The 23,205-nt window shown below is 39.0% G+C and overlaps 1 protein-coding gene across 4 annotated transcripts in view; it reads right to left on the bottom strand.

Moving 5' to 3' along the window:
* ELP4 (elongator acetyltransferase complex subunit 4) overlaps positions 1-23,205 on the bottom strand; it is a 146,899-nt gene that overhangs the window by 115,913 nt on the left and 7,781 nt on the right. For all 4 annotated transcript variants that reach the window (XM_033151352.1, XM_033151361.1, XM_033151369.1 and 1 more), the window contains exon 3: positions 16,622-16,743. In XM_033151352.1, the coding sequence (XP_033007243.1) occupies positions 16,622-16,743 (122 nt within the window). The remainder of the gene's footprint in view (positions 1-16,621; positions 16,744-23,205) is intronic.

Raw genomic sequence — 23,205 nt, 5'->3', positions numbered from 1 at the left:
GTGGGATCGGGTGACGATGTTTCTATTTTACTTAACATATGTAGGGTTTAATGTCAGCGTTGCTTGTGCAGGTTCTCTTTTGTTCGCTTGTGTTCCTTTGTTGGTGAGAGAGGTTGGGGTTGGCCTAGGGTGTGGTTGTTCGTTTGTGATTGGCTGTGGTGGTCTTTGTTGTCGTGTATGAGTGGGGTGGGTGGGTGTTTTGGATCAGGTTAGCCATATTGATTTGTATGTTGTTGGTAGATTTTTGTCATTGTCAGCCCATTCCAATTCTAAAGCCATTTATCATTTATTTATAGTGACACTTATTTCTTTGAATTTTCTCCTTTACTTTTATTTCAAGCATGCCAAGGCATCAAAATTAAAGAACCCATTCCTTCACAAATGACAAGACAATTCAATCCTGATCTAAAACCTGATAAATTGCCAATGATCCCATTTACCTGCTATCCTTTGACTCAAGTCAAACTCACCCTCAGACATATACAAACCTGTTACACAAAATGGGTTTATCATGCAAGAGGAACATGGGTGGCGCTGCAAAACACATTTCATACAATATTCAAGTATGTACTTAAATGGAATAACTTATGCAGAGTTCTCAAATGTAGACATTTTATAGCTGAATATACACACATTCCTATGTTCTGCAGCCATATAAATAAACATTTTAAATATTATCTTAATGCTTGTTGAATGTTATAATTTTATCTCCTTGGTGAAGGTGGATCAATCTATCAATTTTTGTTTTTCTAAGTTCCTCATTTTTTCAAAATTCAGTGTGTTCTCTTTCCACATCACTTTGAGTTTCTTAAATCCCCACACAAAATCATATTATTATTATTATTATTATTATTATTATTATTATTATTATTATTATTATTATTATTTGTACCCCACCCATCTGGCTAGGTCCCCCAAGCCACTCTGGGCGACTTCCAACAAATATTAAAATACATTAAAATGTCACAGATTAAAAACTTCCCTAAACATTTACAGACACATTTCTCCTACTATCACATTTTTGTACATCATTTTGCCTAATATAATTTAAAACATTTTTTGCCAACAACTCCCCCATATGCATATTTGCACATTATTTTCACTAATATTTCTGAGAAGTGTGAATTCCAAAAGATAACTGTGTTTCAGTTCACATTCTGAAATAAGTCTGAAATAAGCTTGCATTTCTCTCTGATTCCTACCTTGGGGAATTAAAAAAAGATAAAAGATGCATATGTGTTTTATAAATAAATACTAACACGTCAGAAAAGTTTGTACAAATGTAGCAATAAATGATTTGTGGTAGTGACTGTAACATTTGCATTTGCTTTTTAGACCAGTGACTGCAGTGGAAATGTAGATACCAACTTGACAGGACTGATTCATTTATTTATTTATTTTTGGCCTAGTTACATAGGCATTCTACCAACTGGGAGCTAACTTGCTAATCAGCTGAAAAGACTGCAAGGATATTGCAGCTGACCAAGTGTTGTAGTAATAGACATCTCAGTCTGTTATGTGCATGAGATAATGTGTTGAATGTTTTTTGAATACTAGGGCCTACCTAATGGATCTGGCATCCTATTTCTATGGCATGAGTTGCCAGAGTGAAATTAGCATGCTAGAGTGTACCTTTGCAAGACACCCAATCTCAATTTTGATGCAGTGACCCAGAAGCAGAGGGGGATCACGACTCAGAATACCAAACATAGGCTAAATGAGAGCTGGTGTGGAGCAACAGCTAAGAAACTGAGCTGCAAATAAGAAAGTTCCTAGTTCAAATCTAGCCTCTGCCACATCTGCAATACAGGGATAATAGTGATCTAGCTTAAAGAAATACCAAGGATTATACCAAAATAAATCTGAAATGCTTTGTATGCTCTGAAGTGGCATATCATGTTTAAAATGATCATTATTTTTAAAAAGTTTACTCCCTGAATTTATATGTTAGTCAGGATAGTAGTCAGACACTCTGTTAATATTCAAATAGTCTGGCTTAAAGATACTTTATTAAGTGTTGTGTCTCTATAAATCAAATTGACTTAATTGTCAAGGAACAGTGTACACTCCTTGCTTACTTTTGTTGAGATTTTTGACAACAGTGAGTAAGCAAATTATGTCCCCTTCTTGCTATCCACTGCCATCTGTTAGACAAATCTAAATGCACTTCTTTCTGCTACATCAACTACTGGCATTCCTCTCCTTGTAGCCTGTACAGCAGCCTTTCCCAACCTGGTGCCCTCCAAATGTTTCAGACTCCAACTTCCAGTAACCCAAACCAGAACTACCTCTCTAACGGTAGCTGAGTGACCCAATTTCCTTCTTTCTACAGTAAAGTTACCAGATTTTTTTCAATGAATCCGGGGAGACTTTTCAACTTCCTACTAAATAAATGGATTTTGTCAGGAGACTGATTTGTAAATCCAGGGACTGTCCCCGGGAAACAGGGATGTCTGGTAACCTTATTCTACAGTAAGACAAACTATAGGAATTCAAGAGTCAATTTATAAAAATAAAGTTAAATCGTTTTCTTACCAGGTTCCATTATAAGCCTACAGAATAATCACCCAACAATAGTTCACATTAAGCAAGTTAGTTTTTTTAAAAACAGAAATTGGTATTGTAGGTTGCCATCCTAGAAGTTTCTTCCCTCGTTTCAAGCTGAATTTGTAATTATCTGTAAGAGCCTTGGAACAGATCCAAGGTTTAAATATAGAATTCATGATTCCCACTCTTCAAGCAGACTCGAGTACAATAAGAATTATAATCAAGAGGCATGAGATGTGCTCAAGGAAGTGATTCTACTGAAGTTCACTCACCATTTATCTCATTAGAACAAATCGCAACATTGTTACTAAGATAAGTTACAGAAGTTGAGCAAGAATTCTTCCTAATTAAGAGACAGGCGATTCCACAAAAGACAAATGGCAGTGTGAGAAGTAGATGTGGGTAAAAATGCTTTTAACAGTAGGATCGAGTGCCTGCCCAAAAGCACATCAACCCTCTTCCAAGGCTGCCATTTGCTTTGCTAGACCCACAGTTATTATAATTAAAGGGCTGTATCCAACACAGTTGTCCTACTCACACAAGGTCTTCCCCTGCCCCTTCTTCACTATGTGCCTCCCCATCTGTTTTGGGTTTTCCCCAAACCCACTGGAGTGGACCTGAAGGGGTGTGGGGAGAAAAGAGGGAAGGGAAGTTCTGTTGCACAAGTGAAGAAGAAGAGTTTGGATTTGATATCCCGCTTTATCACTACCCGAAAGAGTCTCAAAGCGGCTGACATTCTCCTTTCCCTTCCTCCCCCACAACAAACACTCCATAAGGTGAGTGGAACTGAGAGACTTCAAAGAAGTGTGACTAGCCCAAGGTCACCCAGCAGCTGCATGTGGAGGAGCGGAGACGCGAACCCAGTTCACCAGATTATGAGTCTACCGCTCTTAACCACTACACCACATGTGAGGTCTTTCATGTGGCCCAGGGCAGCATGAGTCTCTTGCACTACTTCTGTCTGTGCTGGGATGATTTTGTTGTTACAGCCCATTTGGTTCTGATTGATTTTTCATCATCATATTTACAAAAAACAAACACAGGTGATTTACTTTTGTATGTTGTCTTTTCCATGGTCTCAAAAATGTATCACAAGAAGGCTAAAATGTAGCTAGATATATATTTAGTGAACAGCTAGATAAATAACAAATAAACAATTAAATAACATTATAAGGCCTTTTAAATATGTTTGTGGCAGTGGGGTTACTGATTTGCTGCCAGTCAGTATAGACAACAACCACCTAGAGGCACCAATATTCTGACTCAGTATAAGGAAGCTTCCTGTGTCCTTGGCAGATATATTTTTGCATCCAATACTCTAGCTATGTGCAGAGAATCCAATATTGACCTTTAAGTAGAATTTGCCTCACAAAAATCACTTCCATGAGAAGAAAATGCATTGAGAAGCCCGGGGGGGGGGGGGTAACAGAGTTGTGCTCACTGGAGGTGGCTGTGTGTAGTGGGGAGCCTTCTCATGTAACTGTGGTGGCTCCATGAACATTTTTTGCCTCTGGTTTTTGTCTCTGTTGCCCCCCCCCTTTTTTCACATGGAATGGTAACACCTGAAAACGACCAGTGGCATTATTTATCATGTTTATCCATCAAATTTCTACCTAAAATCTTCATGGTGGTATAGACAAATATAAATGCTTTATTAGCGCTAACCAACAGTAGGAAAAAAAGTTTTTTAAGACCCATTTTGAAAGCTCTTGGGTGAATCAAAAATGATTCACTCTGCATTCAGATTCTTACATTACACTAGCCTGACAAACTTCCCTGGGCGGCTAGTTCCAAAGCCATGGCGACACCACAGAGAAGACCCCACTTTGAGTCCCCCAAAGTTTTATTGCATGCATTTACATGACCCAGAGCAAAGAAAGTCTTTGAAAAATGTTTGCTGGTCTTTGCTGACCAGAAAAATGAATTACTAGAAGGCAAGATGGTTTTATAATAGGAAAATAATAAGGAAAGAATTTACGGGAAGCCTTTTCTGAGAGGAAACTCCATTAGCACAGTGAGACTTACTTCTGAATAAACAAGTATAAAAAAGAAACAGAATTGAATTTTTTTAATCTCAGCATCTATAAGCAAAGTTGTTTTTATTATTTGGTTAAGCTAAGGGTAATATAGCTCATTGTTTCAAATATTAAAATAAGCTACTTAATTTTTTTTTAGGGCAAATGTTATGTAAATGTTTTTGCAGCTATAATCCAATTTAAATTACTTTCCCAGGTGTTGTATTCAATAAAACTGCCGTCCATTTTCTCAGTAACACCTGCAACACTTTAATTGACATAAAGATAACGGTATGCTATATACAAAAACAATTCAGTGCAGCCATAGGCCATTGTTCTGGAAGAGATTATCATTAGTATAAATCCCATGTAAGCAGTCACTTAACTCACTAAGCTTCTCATTGTTTTATATTCTTTCTCTTACAATGAGGGGCACACCTGCTGCTGCAATGGCTGCCTCACACTGCAGCAGAGGTGACCAAATGTCCTAGGCTACATATTAAAATCTTGTGGCTGAGAGCCAGAAGAAACACTTTAATGTGGTCTCTCCTTAAACAGCGTTCTCTCCCCCCCCACTTTTAACCAGTTTTTACTTTTTAATAATTCCCAAATGTTTTTCTTGCTACCACATGGAAACAATGCAGATTACTATTTGATCTGTGCTGCAGACATATGAGAAAGCAAGCATGTGGTTGCTGCACAGGGTCATGCTTGAGGAACATACAATTGATGTATATCCATTAAATGACTTCCTCCAAATATTTTGCAAATACTTAAGACACCCTCAATCCCAAATGGTGTGTGTAATAGAGGTATGTCAGAGTCTATAAATGCAAAGTAATGCAGTCTACAATGTATGACTATAGCATCCCAGTGTCACTAGCCTGATGATGGTGAAGGAACAGAGAAAGAAAATGTCAATTACAGTCCTCATCAGAAATAAACTGTCAATGCTAATGAGTAAATATGCCTAATTTGAAACCAAATTGTGAAGTTGCAATTAAAAACATGTAATCTGTACACATTAAAAATAGCTCTTCTAAGATATATGTCAGTTTAGCATAGTGGCTATGGAGTATCAGATCAGAAACGGGCTGATTCAAACTTAAAACTTCACTCAGCTATGTAGCTCACTGATGCACTTGAACCAATCCCCCTACTTCAAAATGGGGTCCCAGAGGGGACAATGTATTTACCACCCTGAGCAACTTGTAGGAAGTGCGGGGCTTCAATGTAATAAATAAATGACTACTCACAGTACCTTGAATTTTGAAAGGGTTTAAAAACAACAACAAACAAATAAACCTAAATCTCTACTTTGGGAAGGTAAAATGTTTGGACAAAATGTACAAAATGTTTTCCTCTTGTATCTGGAAAATTAACAAGTAACTCTAAGAGACTTTAAAGTATCTAATAGCTATTTAATGATAGGTTGTTTTTATAAAAATGATTCACGTGCCCAGACACACACAAGGATCCTCAGAGCTCAAGAGAGCGCTGATTCTCCTTCCTCCTCGCTCACAAATGCATTTGTACAGATGTAAGCATGCTCCAGATAGTCCAGAGGACAGGATGGCTCCCTCCTCTTCACTCCCAGGTTCATGTGCACAGAAACAAATAATGCACTGGAACAGTGTAGGGGACAGGACACCAGTACGTATTTTTCAAAACCACTGCAGCGTAAGCATGTCTGGACTACTGGATGGGAGGTGTGGGAACATCTGTTCTCCATACCAGACCATCGTACTCCTGCAATCAGGCTCATCCCATGTGAGAAAAGGGAGAAACATATTTTAACCTGCATGAAGGCACTGCACCTGCACTAGAAAGACCATCCCGTTTGAATTTAATACTTTAAAAAACCTGATTTCCTCACATTAACTGGTTTTATGGGAGATTTGTAAACAAAAGGAACAGGGGAAAGGGGAGGGAGAGATAGTTTAATGTAGTTAAAATGATATGTGCTTTCACAGCTTCCCTTCACAGGAATGGTTTCTTTTCCAATACAACTAAATATCTTGCTTTTCTACATCTGAATGCATCTTCCTCATATCTGTTAGGAATTTCTGTTCCTTATGTCAACTGCTACATTGTTCTGCCTACTTTGGCAGATGCACTAAACAAAATCAGGTTCTAATAGTTTGACCTCTCTCTCTTCTTCTGTTCTCTAGGGCATAATAAAACCCAAGCCACAGTCCTACAACAGTTAATGAAGCTTAACCTTGCACCCTCTTAATTACCAATGCATTACACTAACTACAGGCATCATACTTCTCTCTAAGCTATTTTACAATGCTGGAGAAGTACTACTGTGCTATTATTTAGCGACATAATTCATGCTGTATGTGAAATCCCTCTTAAATGAACTTCTTTGATCCCTTTCATTTTTTTAAAAAATAGAATTTTAAATATTATCTATTATCTAATAATCATATGCAGTTTTGTTGCAGCTATGATTAAGAACACATTAAAGAAGTGTATGAGTCTAAATTGATTCATGTTTGAAGTAATATTTATATAGTAATTTTTCTAAGATGCATAAATAAGTGTTGTTCCTTAAACTTAGGACATTGGAAAGGCAATTAGGAAAGGAACTACTTCAAAGTACATTATGTATAGTAACAACTATATTTTAAAGGAATATGTTTCCTGGACAAAGTCAAGCCCTATATTTCATAAATATAAACAAGTGGTTGTAGAGATAATTTCTTCAAGTGAGACTTGGTCCTGTGCTTTAAAAAAAAACAACAACAACAACTGAAGCCAACAGAACCTAAATTCAAATATTTGTATTAACTACAAAAATTCTAACAGCTAAATGATAAATGAGGAACAGTAGCTGGGTTCTGAACATGAAGATGCCATTTTTTATTATTTCATCTCATATCACTTTACGTTGCATACCAGCTTTCTATATTGCTACACACAAGGTGGTTTACAAGCTGAAGAAACAACAAAATATGCAGCAAAGATCACACATTTTATAACAATCTGATCCAATACAAAAAGCATAATAAAAATATGACTTATAACAGACTTTGTGTAAGTGGTCTAAGTCAAATCTAATATTTTCCATGTTTGAACTACTAAAATTTTCAGTCTATAATAAAATATATATGAGAGAAAGGACAATCCCGTTCTTTTACTCTTTCACTATTCTCCTAGACAGAGCAAGAGAATCTCAATGACACAGTGTGAGTAAAATAGAATAAAGAGCATTAGCACAATAAGAACAACAAGCAGGGATTTACTCAGTGAAAAACCAAACACATTCATATATGGATAATTTTTTAAATAATGGCTCTATATTCACAAATGTTCATTTTCAAAATGATGTTGGATATTTAAAGCACATATACATTTAGCGCAAATGTAAATGTTCCTCTGAAATTTATTTATTTTTTTAACAGAATTTATTGACATTTTCATAATATAACACAAACCCAACCCCACACCTACAAATACCAAAACAAATACAATACACATAATGTCAGGATTCTTCTTCTTATCTATATACTTTACAAAAAAATTTTTTTTCTAGTTCTGAATCTTGACGTTTGACTTCCCCCGCCTATACACCTTCGGTTTTAAATCAATATACCATTTTCTTAACAACTTTTCTCTATAAAAAATTTAACTTTACTTAAAAAGAAAAAAACACCATTGTCTTAATCTTTGCATTATAACCTAAATCTTAACCAAGTATTCTTATAGCTAAACTTATTTCTTCTATCCTTTATCATGCTGCTTGTAACTTAAAATTCAATATCTCCTTACTTATTTAAAATAAACTTGTAATTAACAGACTTCACACTCCGATTTCGGATACCATGGCAGACCATTCAGATTATACATTTGAGGCTTCAACCCACTCCCCCTCTGTCCATAGTCCTTTTCCGTCTTTCTCCACAGCCAAATCCCTCATTGTCTTCCTCTGAGTGACCACAGATCCAGGCAGCGTCCACATCAAACCCAGCATCGAGCCTCAGGGCGTTCCACATCTCCATTCTGGGCGATTCTTTTGCTCCTTCTTCTTGTAGAAATCTTAATTCCATGTCTCTTGCCCCCGAGCTGCCACCTCGGGGTCTGGATATTGTAAATTTTCCTGTTTCAGGTTCCTTTTCCATTCGCCCAGCCATTTCCGACCATCCTCCAAGCGCCCCTCCCAGCTCTTTGCCAAGGCTTGATTCCATTGTGTAGAACTTTTGAAAAGCCTCCTCTGTGGAAAGTACATCCTTTTTATGAATAATTCCACTCAAGACCTGTAGTTTTCGATTAAGCAATTCCATCTGCAAAATAGTGAGCATTTCCTCATCCCTTAAATCAGAGCTCGATGCCAGTGCGATCACAAAGTCCAACATTTTGGGAGAGAGGGTGAGTATCAGATTTCAGTTCCTGTCTCTTCCTTCCTTTGTCTCAATTTTTCCCACGACAAACCAAGTCGCCGCCATTTCTCCGAAGCCGGAGTATAAAGACCAAAACTTCAAACGGAGATATTTTCTCCCCAATTAACCCCCGAAGGGAGATCTCAACAGACTCAGTTTTCAAATTCCAAGTACTTTCTATAGTTGTTGTAGCAGCAGTCACTTAAAGGGTTAATCTCTTTCACCACTCGAAGGGAGGGAGGCGGGCTGCCTTTCTTCTTTCCCCCAGAGCATTCCAGGAATACAAAGAGTCAATCAATTACTCACAGCCTCTGGGTTCTTATCAGCTCCTTGATGACAGGTAGAACTTAGACGCTCATCACAGGCTTTGCCGCCGCATTTCCATCCCGGTTGGGGCATGTCCCCTATAGCCCGGCTCCGTAGTCCCTTCACCCCCACTCCCCCTTTACAGGGGGCGCGGGGGAAGGGTTCGGAGCCACAACGGGCACAGCCGGGGAGCCCAGGGCACGGGACGCTCTTCCCGCACCCCAACCGGAGCCCCGCTATGCGGCTGCAGGGCTCCTGACCCCCGGGATGAACTGGGTGCTTCGCAGCCGAAGCAACCCACGACCACCCATAATGGCGTCAGCCGCCGGAAGCCGTTCCTCTGAAATTTAAACCACTTGGGGGGAACAGTTTGGCATTAAGGAATAGAAGTCTGAAGACAGATGGCATACTTTTGCATGCACATAAAATATCAGAAAGTGAGTTAAGGTTACCATCATATATACTCATAGCAAACTCAGGTGTTTGCTTAATACTCAGATTTTAACCTATTCATTCACTGTAGTCTAACTTTTATGGCATCCAAAATCCCTGTAACTTGAGATGGCCTCATTCTTCTTTACAAAGGTAGCTGGTCATGAACACTGCTTCTACTATGTCCATCTCTGTCAGAATATTAAATATTAAAGAACTTCCTTGAAAATGTGTACTGTGCAGCACTATCCCAATTTAAAATGTGATAAGCTACAATACCCATATTTATGAATAATGTGGGGATGATTTACTCTCTATTGCTAGAAGGGTTGCACAAAGTGATCTGAACTAAATATAGGCTCAGTAGCTCTTTTGGGGGGAAGGCAGGAGGAAAATGTTCATTTTAGTTGATAATGTAAGTTTGATTGGTAATAGCAAAACTTGCTTCATTCCTTGCATGCTTTCAAAATGTTACATAACTGCATCTGATAAACTTTGGCTACCATAAAAGTTAAGAATACAGTGGATGAATAGGAAAACCCTGAGCATCAGGCAAACACACACACAAGTCAAGTCAGTCTGCTCTTCCAGAAAATGCTTTCCAAATTAGGATTGCCAGACATCTGGATTTTTCCATACATATTCCCGGAATACTGCAGTCGGCAGCAGTGTCTGTGTGGAAATAGGGAAAATCCAGACACATGGCAGCCCATGTTGGCAGTGCCGTTTTTGCATAAGAATAGCATTTTTTTTCTTTGTGCATTTTGCGCAAAAAGCTTAACAAATTTTCTGTTTGAAATATGGCAACCCTATAAATGCTTTAAGTTTTAAAATTGAGGACCCATGCAGAGGTAATGCTACTGAGGATTAGAGGAATTGGGAATAGGATGCAGGACCACACTTTCTTTCCCTCCTCTTTCACACACTAATTCTTACCACCTTCAACCAGCTGCTTTGTCTGTCTGCTGTTAAAACTAAGAATATTACTAAGCTTTCATTTGGAAGCATGATTGGTAGCATCTCCAGACTGTTTTTTTGTTTAAACTTAAACAATTCTTCCTTACAGTTAAATCAATTGTAAGGAAACACTTTCCATAGTTTGCAGAAAACTAGAGGTGGAAATAACAATCACAACATAATCAAATTCAGGAAAGTAAATATATATATATATCATTTTGCTTCAGTCACCTCAAATCCTTAATTATACAAGCATTCTAGCTAAAATAATAATAATTAAAGATTGTTAACATGATTTTAAACCACTATGATCGTCATTCAGCACAGAGGTTTAACAGATTATAATATTTCTGAAAGACTATTTCAAATAGTGTGAAAGAAACCAATGGCAGCTAATACAACAGCATCCAAAATAATAAAGGCCCACAATGGTTAAGAGTTATAAAAATGGGCCACATTAAGTACTGGTCTCCTGTACTCCCCCTCAGCTGCTCTTCTATGCACAAGGGGACTGAAAGCTTTAATTTTTAAATAAACTAGAGTTTACAATTACATCACATCCATACTTGGGAAACTCTTGTGTCTTTCAATGGTGGTTGGTTCAAACAAATGAGGATTAGAACCACTGTTTGATCCTGGATTGTTTAAATCAAACACTGTTAGAATAAATAGTAGTTTCCCAAGTTTGGATGTAACTGGAAATGGTGGTTAGTTCAGAGTTTCACTGCTTTTAATCTGCTTCACACATGCACTAAGGAGGAGAGGGTACTGTTTATTTGTGCAGTTCACAAAACACCAAAGCATAGCTTGTTATATCTGAACTGGGCCAAACTTTGATCTAGGCAAATGAAAGGAAGGAAAATAAAACCATGGATTTGAATGAGCTGAAAAAAGGAGAAGGTGACTTAAAATGGATTTTGATGAATAAGCTAAAATGAACGAAAAATATCTCTTCCATGGCCACTAAGACCTGGTGACTAATGTCTGGGACCAGGAATCAGATTCATTTTCATAGGATGACAGAGATGAGGACTCTAAAACTGTAGGGGAAGGACATGCAGAAACAGCCCCAGATGTGCTGCTATCAGATGAACCTGTGGAGCCAGTGCCCACCCCCAAGAATGTGGAACTACTTGTCAAGGAGGGGGTCACTTTCCCGAGTCCTCCCTCCAAGCTGTTAATCAATCACACGCAGGCACCTAACGGGTTACCAGGCTTTATTGGCTTCTTCTCTGGCACCAGCTACACAACATCAAACAGCAAGTCTAAAACATGGCATCTTCTTTCTCTCCCCCAGCAGGTTAACTCGTAGATTTATAGAGGCTGGGGGATGCTTGCAAATAGCCAGCCCCATCACATGCTCCCACTTTGGGAGACAAATTGTTACCACCTGCCTGAGGGGCCCCACCCAGCAGTACTTGCTCACAGGATCACTACTTCATGACACTACTGTCCTCTGACTCTGAGGATTCCACTGTGGAAGACTGAGGACCTCCCACTCTATTGCAGTAGGCAATTACTAGAAAAGACCAAGCAGTATATTGTATAGACAGTGTCTACAATTAGGTGGCACCTGCTGCTGCTGTGGCTGCTATATGAGGGCTCAGTTTCAGCTTGTTCTGTGCTGGAGCAACTTCAGAGCTCTGTGTTTTCCAGAGTCTTACCTCCAATTTGAACCCTGTGCTCCCTTGCACTATTATCCCTTGCTAAAGAACAGAAAAACCATCAGCATACTCCTAACTATACATTTATGCTATGTATTTTTGTGTTTTTATACTGTGATCCTCACCTCAGATGAAGGGTGGTGTATAATTTTTTTTAAAGTCTACTCAAAAGAGCTCCTATTGAATTCACTGGGGGATTACTCCTAGGTAAGTGGGGTAATGATTGCAGTCTAAGTGAATTTTTTGGCTGGAGATGCATTCTCACTGGAAGATAGGCTACTCTGACAGTTAGCATTTGGCTACAAACACTAAATGAGCTTCATGGCTGAGCAGAGGTTGAATGGACCCAAAAACCAATGAAACCAACAACTTGAAGCACACAGCTTCTCCAAGCTAACCTTCACTTGTTAGAATGAAAACGAGTCGCACTTACAACTCATTACCTGTATCTTCCTAAGCACACTTTCTGGATTCTACAAAATACTGAAGAATAATTCTGCATGACACTGTAATCAGGTCACATAAAGATTTGGTTTAGTTTTTACTTTATAATTTATTATGTTCTAGTATGCAGCAGTACAGCTGTCGGTTAGAAAGATGAAGTGACTGAAGAGAAATGTTTTAAATATCCTGTTTAAAACCCCCTGTATATTGTTCTATAGGATTTTTACAGGGGTGTAATTTTTCAACAATGTTACATCTTAATGCTGACTTCCTGAAGAAGCTTTGACTACAATAGGCATGAATGTGTTTTCAAAGGATGATGGATAAATTGCTGGGTGGTAATATAATATATCTTAGGCAGCTGATGGGGCTTTTTTATGTTCTACGTGTCTTTTAGTTATACAGTTTTAACATAATTATGGTCTATAAAACCATCTCTTCCCTCTCCTGGAACCAGCAATATTTGTCTTGGTTATAGGATCAAGAAACTCCCAATCACATATCATAAAATTAAAACAGGTCAATTCAAAAATTTCTGCAGTGAATCATATGCATAAATTGTCTTAGCTTGTTGTTAGTCACCCATATACTGGATTAGTGGCAAGCTGATGATAATGCTGTTAAGAAGCAATGGTTTATTGGAATGGAGTGATAGTAACACTGGAACATTTCCAAACCTACTGTCTAATAAAACCCAGATTATTGAGATAAGGATAGCTCAGACCAAAAGCCCATCTCATTCTTTTCTTATAGTGGGAAGCCAGATGCCTGTGGGAAGCCCATATGCAGGTTATGAGCACAACACAGCTCTTCTGATTGTGTTTCCCAGCAACTTGTATTTGGAGACTTAAAACCTCTGATACCACCAGCTTGACCACAGCCATGAAAAGAGTTATCTTCTGTGAAAGATCATAGCATAACAGATGAAAAACAACCCTTAATGTGCTCAATGAATGTCTGATACACATGTCACTGTAAACAGAAATTCCAGTAAACCTTTTTCTCTTTCGTTCATGTTTAAGAGTATTAGTTCAAGAAAAAAAGCCTAATGAGGACACAAAAGTGAAGGTAAATTTACATTTCATAACAGATATTCAACAAAACATTTCCCTCTCAACAGGGCAACCCTACAATTAGGCAGAGAGCTGTAGGAGCCTCAGGCTAGATGTGGGGGTGGAGGGAATGGGAATGAGAATGAGATGTTGTAGGACAAAGCTGTGTCTGCTACAAAGTCTGCCCTGCACTCCATGAGTTAGTCTGCTGTCCTTAAGTGTAGTAGAGCACAGTGACCCATTTGTTGTTGTTGTTGTTGTTGTTCAGTCGTTCAGTCGTGTCCGACTCTTCGTGACCCCATGGACCAGAGCACGCCAGGCACGCCTATCCTTCACTGCCTCCCGCAGTTTGGCCAAACTCATGTTAGTAGCTTCGAGAATACTGTCCAACCATCTCATCCTCTGTCGTCCCCTTCTCCTTGTGCCCTCCATCTTTCCCAACATCAGGGTCTTTTCCAGGGAGTCTTCTCTTCTCATGAGGTGGCCAAAGTACTGGAGCCTCAACTTCAGGATCTGTCCTTCTAGTGAGCACTCAGGGCCGATTTCCTTGAGAATGGATAGGTTTGATCTTCTTGCAGTCCATGGGACTCTCAAGAGTCTCCTCCAGCACCATAATTCAAAAGCATCAATTCTTCGGCGATCAGCCTTCTTGATGGTCCAGCTCTCACTTCCGTACATTACTACTGGGAAAACCATAGCTTTAACTATACACTGTTAAACCATAGCTTTAACAGTGACCCATTACCATCGTTTAAGTATGATTCAGCTGCCAGTCTGATCATCTTCTGTATGTTGAATCTACTAGGGTACCATCTTGTCCTTTACCTCAAACAACAAAAGATCACAGCTAGGACCTGCCTCTCAAACTTTCTGGATGGGTCGCTGGGGTTGTTAGACCCAGACCTTCCCCTATTGTCCTCTTAGCTTCTAATCTGAATCTCCATTGAGGTAAAGCTTCCCAGCTCTGATCCTCTATATTCTCTTCTTTCTCATTTCCCCTCTGTCTCCTCCTCCTTGTTCCCTTTTTCCAAGCCTTCACCTCTTGCTTCCTTACTCAGCCTCCTCCAGCCTTTTCTCTGATTTGCTAATCTATCTACTGACTCATCTATGGCCTCTTTGAGACTTGTGTCTGCTGCACAGCTAGCTGCCACGTTATCTTTTCGCCAGAAGTACTCCCCAGTGTTAGGGACGCGGGTGGCACTGTGGGTTAAACCACAGAGCCTAGGGCTTGTCGATCAGAAGGTTGGCGGTTCGAATCCCTGTGACGGGGTGAGCTCCTGTTGCTCGGTCCCTGCTCCTGCCAACCTAGCAGTTCGAAAGCACGTCAAAGTGCAAATAGATATATAGGTACTGCTCCAGTGGGAAGGTAAACAGTGTTTCCGTGTGCTGCTCTGGTTCGCCAGAAGTGGCTTAGTCATGCTGGCCACATGACCCGGAAGCTGTACGCTGGCTCCCTCGGCCAATAAAGCAAGATGAGCGTCACAACCCCAGAGTAATCCGCGACTGAACCTAAGGGGTTCCTTTGTTGTTGTTGTTCAGTCGTGTCCGACTCTTCGTGACCCCATGGACCAGAGCACGCCAGGCACGCCTATCCTTCACTGCCTCCCGCAGTTTGGCCAAACTCATGTTAGTAGCTTCGAGAACACCGTCCAACCATCTCATCCTCTGTCGTCCCCTTCTCCTTGTGCCCTCCATCTTTCCCAACATCAGGGTCTTTTCCAGGGAGTCTTCCCTTCTCATGAGGTGGCCAAAGTACTGGAGCCTCAACTTCAGGATCTGTCCTTCTAGTGAGCACTCAGGGCTGATTTCTTTAAGAATGGATAGGTTTGATCTTCTTGCAATCCATGGGACTCTCAAGAGTCTCCTCCAGCATCTCCTGCACCATAATTCAAGAGCATCAATTCTTCGGCGATTACCTTTACCTTTTTACTCCCCAGTGTTGTCTGTGCTGCTGCCCCTACCTCTTTAAGGTAGGTTGTGGGGCCAACAGAAATCAATGAATATCCAAAACCTAAGGCTCAGGTGATAAAGGCTAGGAAGAACAAGAAGTACAAATGCTACTTTTCATAGTTTGCTACATAATACTATATTTTTAAAAGACTTTAAAAAATAAGTCTTATTGTGGAGTATTGATATAATGTGTTGATATTAAATGTATTTGACACACAACAATATCAAATGGCAAACTATTTCATAACACTGGCACACACTACTCTGTGTGTGCCACCAATCCATGCTTTGTAAAAAATGGCTTTCAGGCTCCTGTTTGGTCAATCACATTGGTACCTAGTATGAGAAACTCAAACTCAAGATGTGAAGTCATTTTACTTCTTTTCTTTGCCCCAATTTTCCAACACAATCTCCACCCCTAGTTTCTCTGAATAACTATAATTACTGAATTTAATCAAGGTACAGGTAACATATTCAGGAAGATTTTAGATTATTAATAATGCTATACAGTGGTACCTTGGGTTAAGAACTTAATTCGTTCTGGAGGTCCATTCTTAACCTGAAACTGTTCTCACCCTGAAGTAAAGTTCTTAACCCGAGGTACTATTTCTGGGTTAGCGGAGTCTGTAACCTGAAGTGTCTGTAACCTGAAACGTCTGTAACCTGAGGTACCACTGTACTCTCCTGACCCATACACTACTTTTTACTTGGAGGGAGTAGGCAAGGCATGCTTGGTATGGTAACACACAAGTCCTTTACTAACAGAGTTATCATAGAGGGCATGGGAATGTCTGCCAGCTTCAGGATTGCTTTTAGCACCATCTAGAAGATATTAAGCAATAATTACATAGTAGTTAATTTTTCTTTACCTTTAGAATATCAGCAGGCTCCTCTTTATCTGAAGCAACAAATAAATTATGTCCACAGACTATTCCCTCTGAAAGGAAATGCTTGAACAACAGATTGGAATAAATACCGTATACATCTTCCTCTGTGAAAAAACAAAGCACACACATTATTAGCATGACAAGTCACATTTGGTGGTGTGGAAGAAACATAGATAGGACAAAAGAGACCACAATTATGTACTGTCAGTGCCTCTACCATTGGGCTTATACTGCTCCATATGTATTCACAGGACTGCAGGGGCCCAAAACATACCCCAAGCGTATGGAGAGATCCACTCTTAGAGAAACATGTGTCATAAGCCTTTCTTTTAGGCCAGTCTAGAAAAGGCACATCTCTGAAAATATGAGACATTTGACAGCCGCAGCTCCACCATCACCACATTGTGCATAACCATTAGCAGGATGCCATTTTCACAACTTCCATTGCTATTAAAGAAGCTCTTTAGAAAATTATTAGAGATATGTAATTACTTTTTAACCAGTTGTGGCTTTTAGGGGCTAGGAAGGTGTGTTACTCCTGCTGCAATCCTCATTGGCTTCAGAAATTTTCAGAATTTGCTATGTTATTACAAAGAAAAATATTTGATTTGTTTATTTCTGTAGAGAAATAAATGTGAAATCTTAACCATCATTAACAGTAACGAGCCCTTATCAGCATCCTAAAGCATTCTGTTGAATAAACTATATATCAATATATCTATGAATCATAGGATCTGCTATAAATAGATCATCATGGAAAATCTAAATAAAAATACTCTGCTGTATTGCTTCAAGGAGTATGGGATCATGTAGAAGCCTTCCAACACTGGTAAAAGGTGACACCATGTACTCTTGCTCTCATGCTGAAAGCTGACCTATCATCACCTTTAGACCTCAACATTCTAAATTCTGAAGCAGTGGCTTCTCTAAACATTGCCATTCGTATCAATTCAGATTGTTAGAAATTTCTTCATCTACAAAGAGAAAGAATCCTTCTGCATCTTTAAAGGTGCATGGGGACTTCAACTTTAAGAATTCAACTGTAAGAGATATTAAATATTAAAATCTGACATAAGGGGATCTGAACCAACATTTATATTTTGGTGCTTTGCTTAGGGTTCAGACATGTAGGCTGCAGGCAACTTTAGGTTACTTTAGAAGTAAGAGAAATGGACTAGATACCAGCTGTGACCTGAAGTACCGCCATAGTAACGGATGTTCCGTTTTAGCCAAATTTTACCAGTATAACAAAACTTTTGGATATAGTAATAAATTAGATGCTGTCACAGAGAATGTCCTCATTTAGGTCATTGCTATTTTTATTAATTAATTTATTGCATTTATATCCTACTTTTTTTCTCTAGAGTTTGAGTTGTCATACCTGGTTCTCCTCCTTCTCAATTAATCCCCACAACAACCCTGGGAGGTAGGTGAGACTAAGAACAGTGGCTGGCCCAGGGTCACCCAGTGAGCTTCATGGCTAAGTGGGGATTTGAAACCTGGTCTCTCCTAGGTCCTAGTCTAATACTCTAACCACTAAACCACACTGGCTGGCTACCAAAACCTGAGAGGGTAGTGAAACTACCATGAGGGTCCTCTCTGTTGATCTTAACACCAGACCCAAGAGGTTCTATAGAAAAAGAAGTAATCACTTAGGGCTTTAAATACTAAAGTGAACACTTTGAATAGGGCCCAGAAACAAACTAGCCATGCATCTGTTTTAAAATGAAACCCCAACTAGAAATCTGGGGCAACTCCATGCACATTGCAATAATGCAATCTGGAAGCTACCAGAGCATGGAGTACAGTAATCAGTTGTTTCTGTCTAAAAGAAGTTGTAGATGGTAAACTTGCCATAGGTGCGAAAAGGCACTTCTAACCACTGCGGCCACCTGAACTTCCACTGAGCACATACAAGCTATGAAACTGTTCGTTCCAGAGGAATCTAAGAACATGCAGTCTCCTCACCTCTAGGACTTGAGAACTTGGATGCAAAACATCTCTGTATTTTCAGGATCCACCTTTAATTCATTGGCCTTTAACCAGCCCATCAAAGCCTCCAAGCACTGATCTTATACCTCAACCACCTCTCCTAATTTATATAGATCAAAGAGAAAGAGCTGAATATAATATGTACTCCAGTTTTCTTGATTCAGCTTCATATAAATGTCATCAACCAGAGTAACCAAAGCAGTTTCAGGGTGATGACTGGGTCTGAAGCTAGTCTGGAATGGATCCAGATAATCAATTTCCTCCAAGCATGCCTGGAGCTGGACCACCACACCCTCTCTTGCCCCAAAAGCTGATGTTCACCACTGGACAATAGCTGTTGAACAGTTCTTGACACACCACCATCTCCTTGTAGGTGGACGGGACCACCTGCTCCAGTGCAGCATTGATCACTCCCTGGATCTACCCCCTACATCTGATTCCAGCATTTCAACATAAAATGATACTCTGATTAGTAATGGGATGTGGCTGCAATTTTTTTATTAGTTAAGATAGAGCTATTTGTTTCTATTAGCTCAATAATTTTGATACTCAAAACAATAATGATCATCAATAACAATTAGTTGAAAGAAAATAGAAAATTCTTTCCAGTAGCACCTTAGAGACCAACTGAGTTTGTTCTTGGTATGAGCTTTCGTGTGCATGCACACTTCTTCAGTTGAAAGAAAAGTATTTCAGCTGAGGTTTAGATAAACAGTGCAAATGGTCTCAAACAATACTGAAGCAATAACATTTGCTATGAGCCAGGATGCATTTCATAGCTCACACTTGTAATGTTAGGTTTTCAAGTTTTCCAAAAGAACAAGGAGATGTAAGAAAATAAGTGTTTTGGTTCCTCTAATGCTAAACTTTCAGTGAGAGTAAACAGTGAGCAACCTAAATACAGAACACCTCATTGTCTGCTACAGTGCTCAAAGGATTTAATGTGTTTCAGAAAACCTTCACAAACAATGTATTTTGGATGGTTAGAGTCAATGCTTCTCTAAGAATCCTTCAGTTATTCAATTTGTCACATAGAGAATAGCTTTTTTATTGATTCATTTCTAGGTCACTAAACTTTTGTTTATTCAAAAGATCTAAAGTGCACTCATATGGGGCTATTCTGATAGCAGCCATTGTTCCCAGCTTCAGTACTTATGTTACTATTCAAAGCCTACACAGCCTGGACCGTTCCTCCCCCCCCCCCGCTTCATCCCATTGTTTGCTACAGGTATTTTGACACCACAGAAATTAGCTCCTGCATTTTCCTACCATACAATATAAGTAACAATAAGAAAGTGAGGCATGTTCTTATTTATACAATATATCCTCGTGAAAAAGCAAGTTGCATGGGAACACAAACTCAGAAAGCTGATGCATTTTTTTAAGCAAAAAGTTCTAGATCCACAAATCCGTTAAGGCTAGTATAGACAATGTGGAATCCTCCAGATGTTGTTAGACTCCCAACTCCCATCAACCCCAGGAAGCAGAACCACGGTCAAGTATGACAGCAACTGAAGCCCTGCCTCCAACATGGGCAGGGGCACCATGTCAGTTACTCCTGCAACCCATGATACTTGCCATATAGCTCCACCTTCTTGTGGTTTTGATTAGGACTTAATACCCAGCACATGTACACCCAATGGCAACTTCTCATTAAGAGAGTAAAGGAAGCAGTCTCCTAAAGTCAATGCTCATGTTCTGGCTGCACGTTAGCACTTCTCTAATACTTGCCATAGATCTGACTGGCTGAGAAGAAACTTCCATGCTACAGATTTGTCCCTTAATGTTTTTAAAAACTGGCTTTCATGTGAATTGTCCCTCTACCACATAACAGGAAGCTCCAAGGGCATGGGGCATTTTAAAACAGAACCAACAGAACTGATTTAAAGTATCTTTTTAGACAAATACACATTCCTTTCTATTTCAGCTATTTATACACTGCTTAAGCATAGTACCTAGAAATTATAAAAATTCTATAGTAGATAAATTCAGTTAACAATACTCATAAAAACAGGAAACTTTCTTAAAATGACAACTGAAATAGAAAGAACCTCATCAAGCACCTGAAGTTCCACAGAATTAGGGCCATAATACTGAATGCATAGCCCACAGCCATGTAGCTGAGTCACAGGGAACAAATAACAGAGGATTTCAGTGGTCGGGCAGGGTTACAAGGAATCAGGCAGTCCTAAGGGAATCCTGGACCCAAGTTGTTAACGGCATTGTAAAAGAATACAAGAACCCATAACTTGACCTGGTAACATGGACAGCCAGTGCAAGCTTTTAAGCCTGTCCCCACCAACAGTCTAACCACAGCCTTTCACAGCAGCTGGAGCTTTTGGATTAGGCCCAAGGGTAGGCCGATATTGCAAAAACCAAGAGCAGATTGCAATAACCAATTTTTGAGGTTACCAGTACATTAATCACTATGGTCAAGAATGGCCATTGTTGGCATACCAACTAGTAAAAGGCAGGCCTGGCCACTTAGGCTACCAGAGACTTGAGTAACATCCAGGATCACCCCACAAACTACAAACCTGTTATTTCAGAATGGCTGCAATCCAGTTCCGAATATGCAACTGGCTCAGTTTATTATTATTATGGAGGTTCTTAATCTATTTAGAAGCTATATTAGAAGCTGGGGGGGGGATAAGGAGACTAAACTAAACTGGCTATAATTGGTGCAGGAGCAGGAAAAACAAGTCACTGTTAGTCTGTTGTATCTACTCACAGTTTAAGTAAATAATGTGAGAATTAAGTACAGGATCTCCAATAAATTGATTTTAATTTATATGCCTCTTTTCAGAGCATATCTTTATAAACAGATAATACTGAATTACACAAAATACAGAACAACAAATGTGACTACTTAAAAGTTTTAAAATTATTGGTACTATCATTAGAAGCCCCGAAACATAACAAGCTTTGAGAGCTATGAGAGAGGAGAATTGAATGCAGTATATCTGCAAATATGACAGTCGGCAGTGCAGATAGTCTAGACAGGTTGCCCTAGAGCTGCTGAGAATCTGTCACAACCCATCATTATTAATTTATTAAATCATCAGCATCCACAGTACTATAGTCTAATAGTATGACCTAAGGTGAGCATTTCCTAAGTTATAGAACATCTTACCTAAAGTGCTGTAGGTAACGTGATAAGACTATTTTAATCATTCCCACCATCTAAAATTCCATCTAAAATATTTTGCTAATGTCCATAGTAGTTATTAAGCTCAGGGGAGGTTAGTCTGTGTCACTTGTATTTAATTAGCACATGCCAATACAAAGTTAGCAAACATATATGTTACAATACTTGGCACACTGCCATTCAGCAGGAAGGTAAATTTTGACAAGTTATATTTTGTATAATTATATTTAGCAAATCACTGTTTTGTACTTTTCTAGAGATTACCTTTTTCAACTTTCAAAAAGGTGATAAAGTCAATTATGTTGACAAGTGACGAGTACCCTTAATAGGCAGGTTAGATTGCATACCTAAAACAAAAAAATGGTAGCTAATTAAAATAGCTGAAATTGCTCCAAGGCTTAGACTGAACAAGAATGGTCCTGCCTTTAGTTGAGTTAAAGTTTTAGCTTTATAAAAACTTGGCCTCAGCTCCTAAACAAAACCCTTTTGTAACCTAACTTTTTAAAATTTTGACCTCCCAATTAAAAGAAATTAGTTATGCAAGGTTTTCCTACTGAAATGCAGTTTCAATTTAGGAAATTTGCATATTCAATAAAATAGATAATAATTTTGAAATAAAATATAAAACTATATGGTTATTTAGGCTGCCAAAGTATCTGTAGGTAAAACATGATAAAAACAAACACTGGCAGCTGTCTATTAATACAGTAAAAAGAAGTTTTACTTTCAGCTTTGTGATAATGCTGTCACAGAGTCAGGAAAAAGTGAAACTCAAGTAACAATTTAAAATCAAAGCATCTTTGTTTTATCAAAAAACAAAGGCAGAAGAAGAAAAAAAGTACACAATTTTCCTATTGTTTGTAATCTGTGGCCTAGCAATGATTGCCTCCTGAACATGCCCTTCTTCTATCAAATACTAGTAGGGTGGGGAAAACATACGAAGAGATTCTAGGCAATAATTTCTCAACTCTGAAATGGTCAGTCTAAATGTTTCTGAAGCAACACAAGGTTGAAGGCCTTTTAATATAATTAAGCATGGGTTATTTCAATTATATGTTATATATTATACTTAAGAAGTTATATACATTTTAGCATATTTTTATTCTAGTTGCTGCCATATCAACCTACTGGTATGAAATTGATTAAAAGACAATTTCTGTTCTAGAAACTAGTAGAATGTTCTTTCAGATCTGGAACTTGGCTTCAATCTTCACCTACAACGTAAGACTCACTTACGGTATGTAGCACAATCCCCCAGAGGTTAATTCAACATAAATCTCACTGTACTCAGCAGAGAGCATTTCAAGGTAAGCGTGCCAAGTATTGCAGCCTTATTTTTCTACCATGTTTTACAAGTTTGTGTATTTCTTAACACTTCTCTCCTTCTCTTTAGAAAAAAATCCCTAGCCAAGGGGGGCGGGAGGGC

The sequence above is a fragment of the Lacerta agilis genome, chromosome 1 (assembly GCF_009819535.1).
Source record: "Lacerta agilis isolate rLacAgi1 chromosome 1, rLacAgi1.pri, whole genome shotgun sequence".
NCBI lineage: Eukaryota > Metazoa > Chordata > Lepidosauria > Squamata > Lacertidae > Lacerta > Lacerta agilis.
The sequence above is the reverse complement of the archived record's forward strand: the minus strand, read 5'-3'. Positions and strand labels throughout refer to the sequence as shown.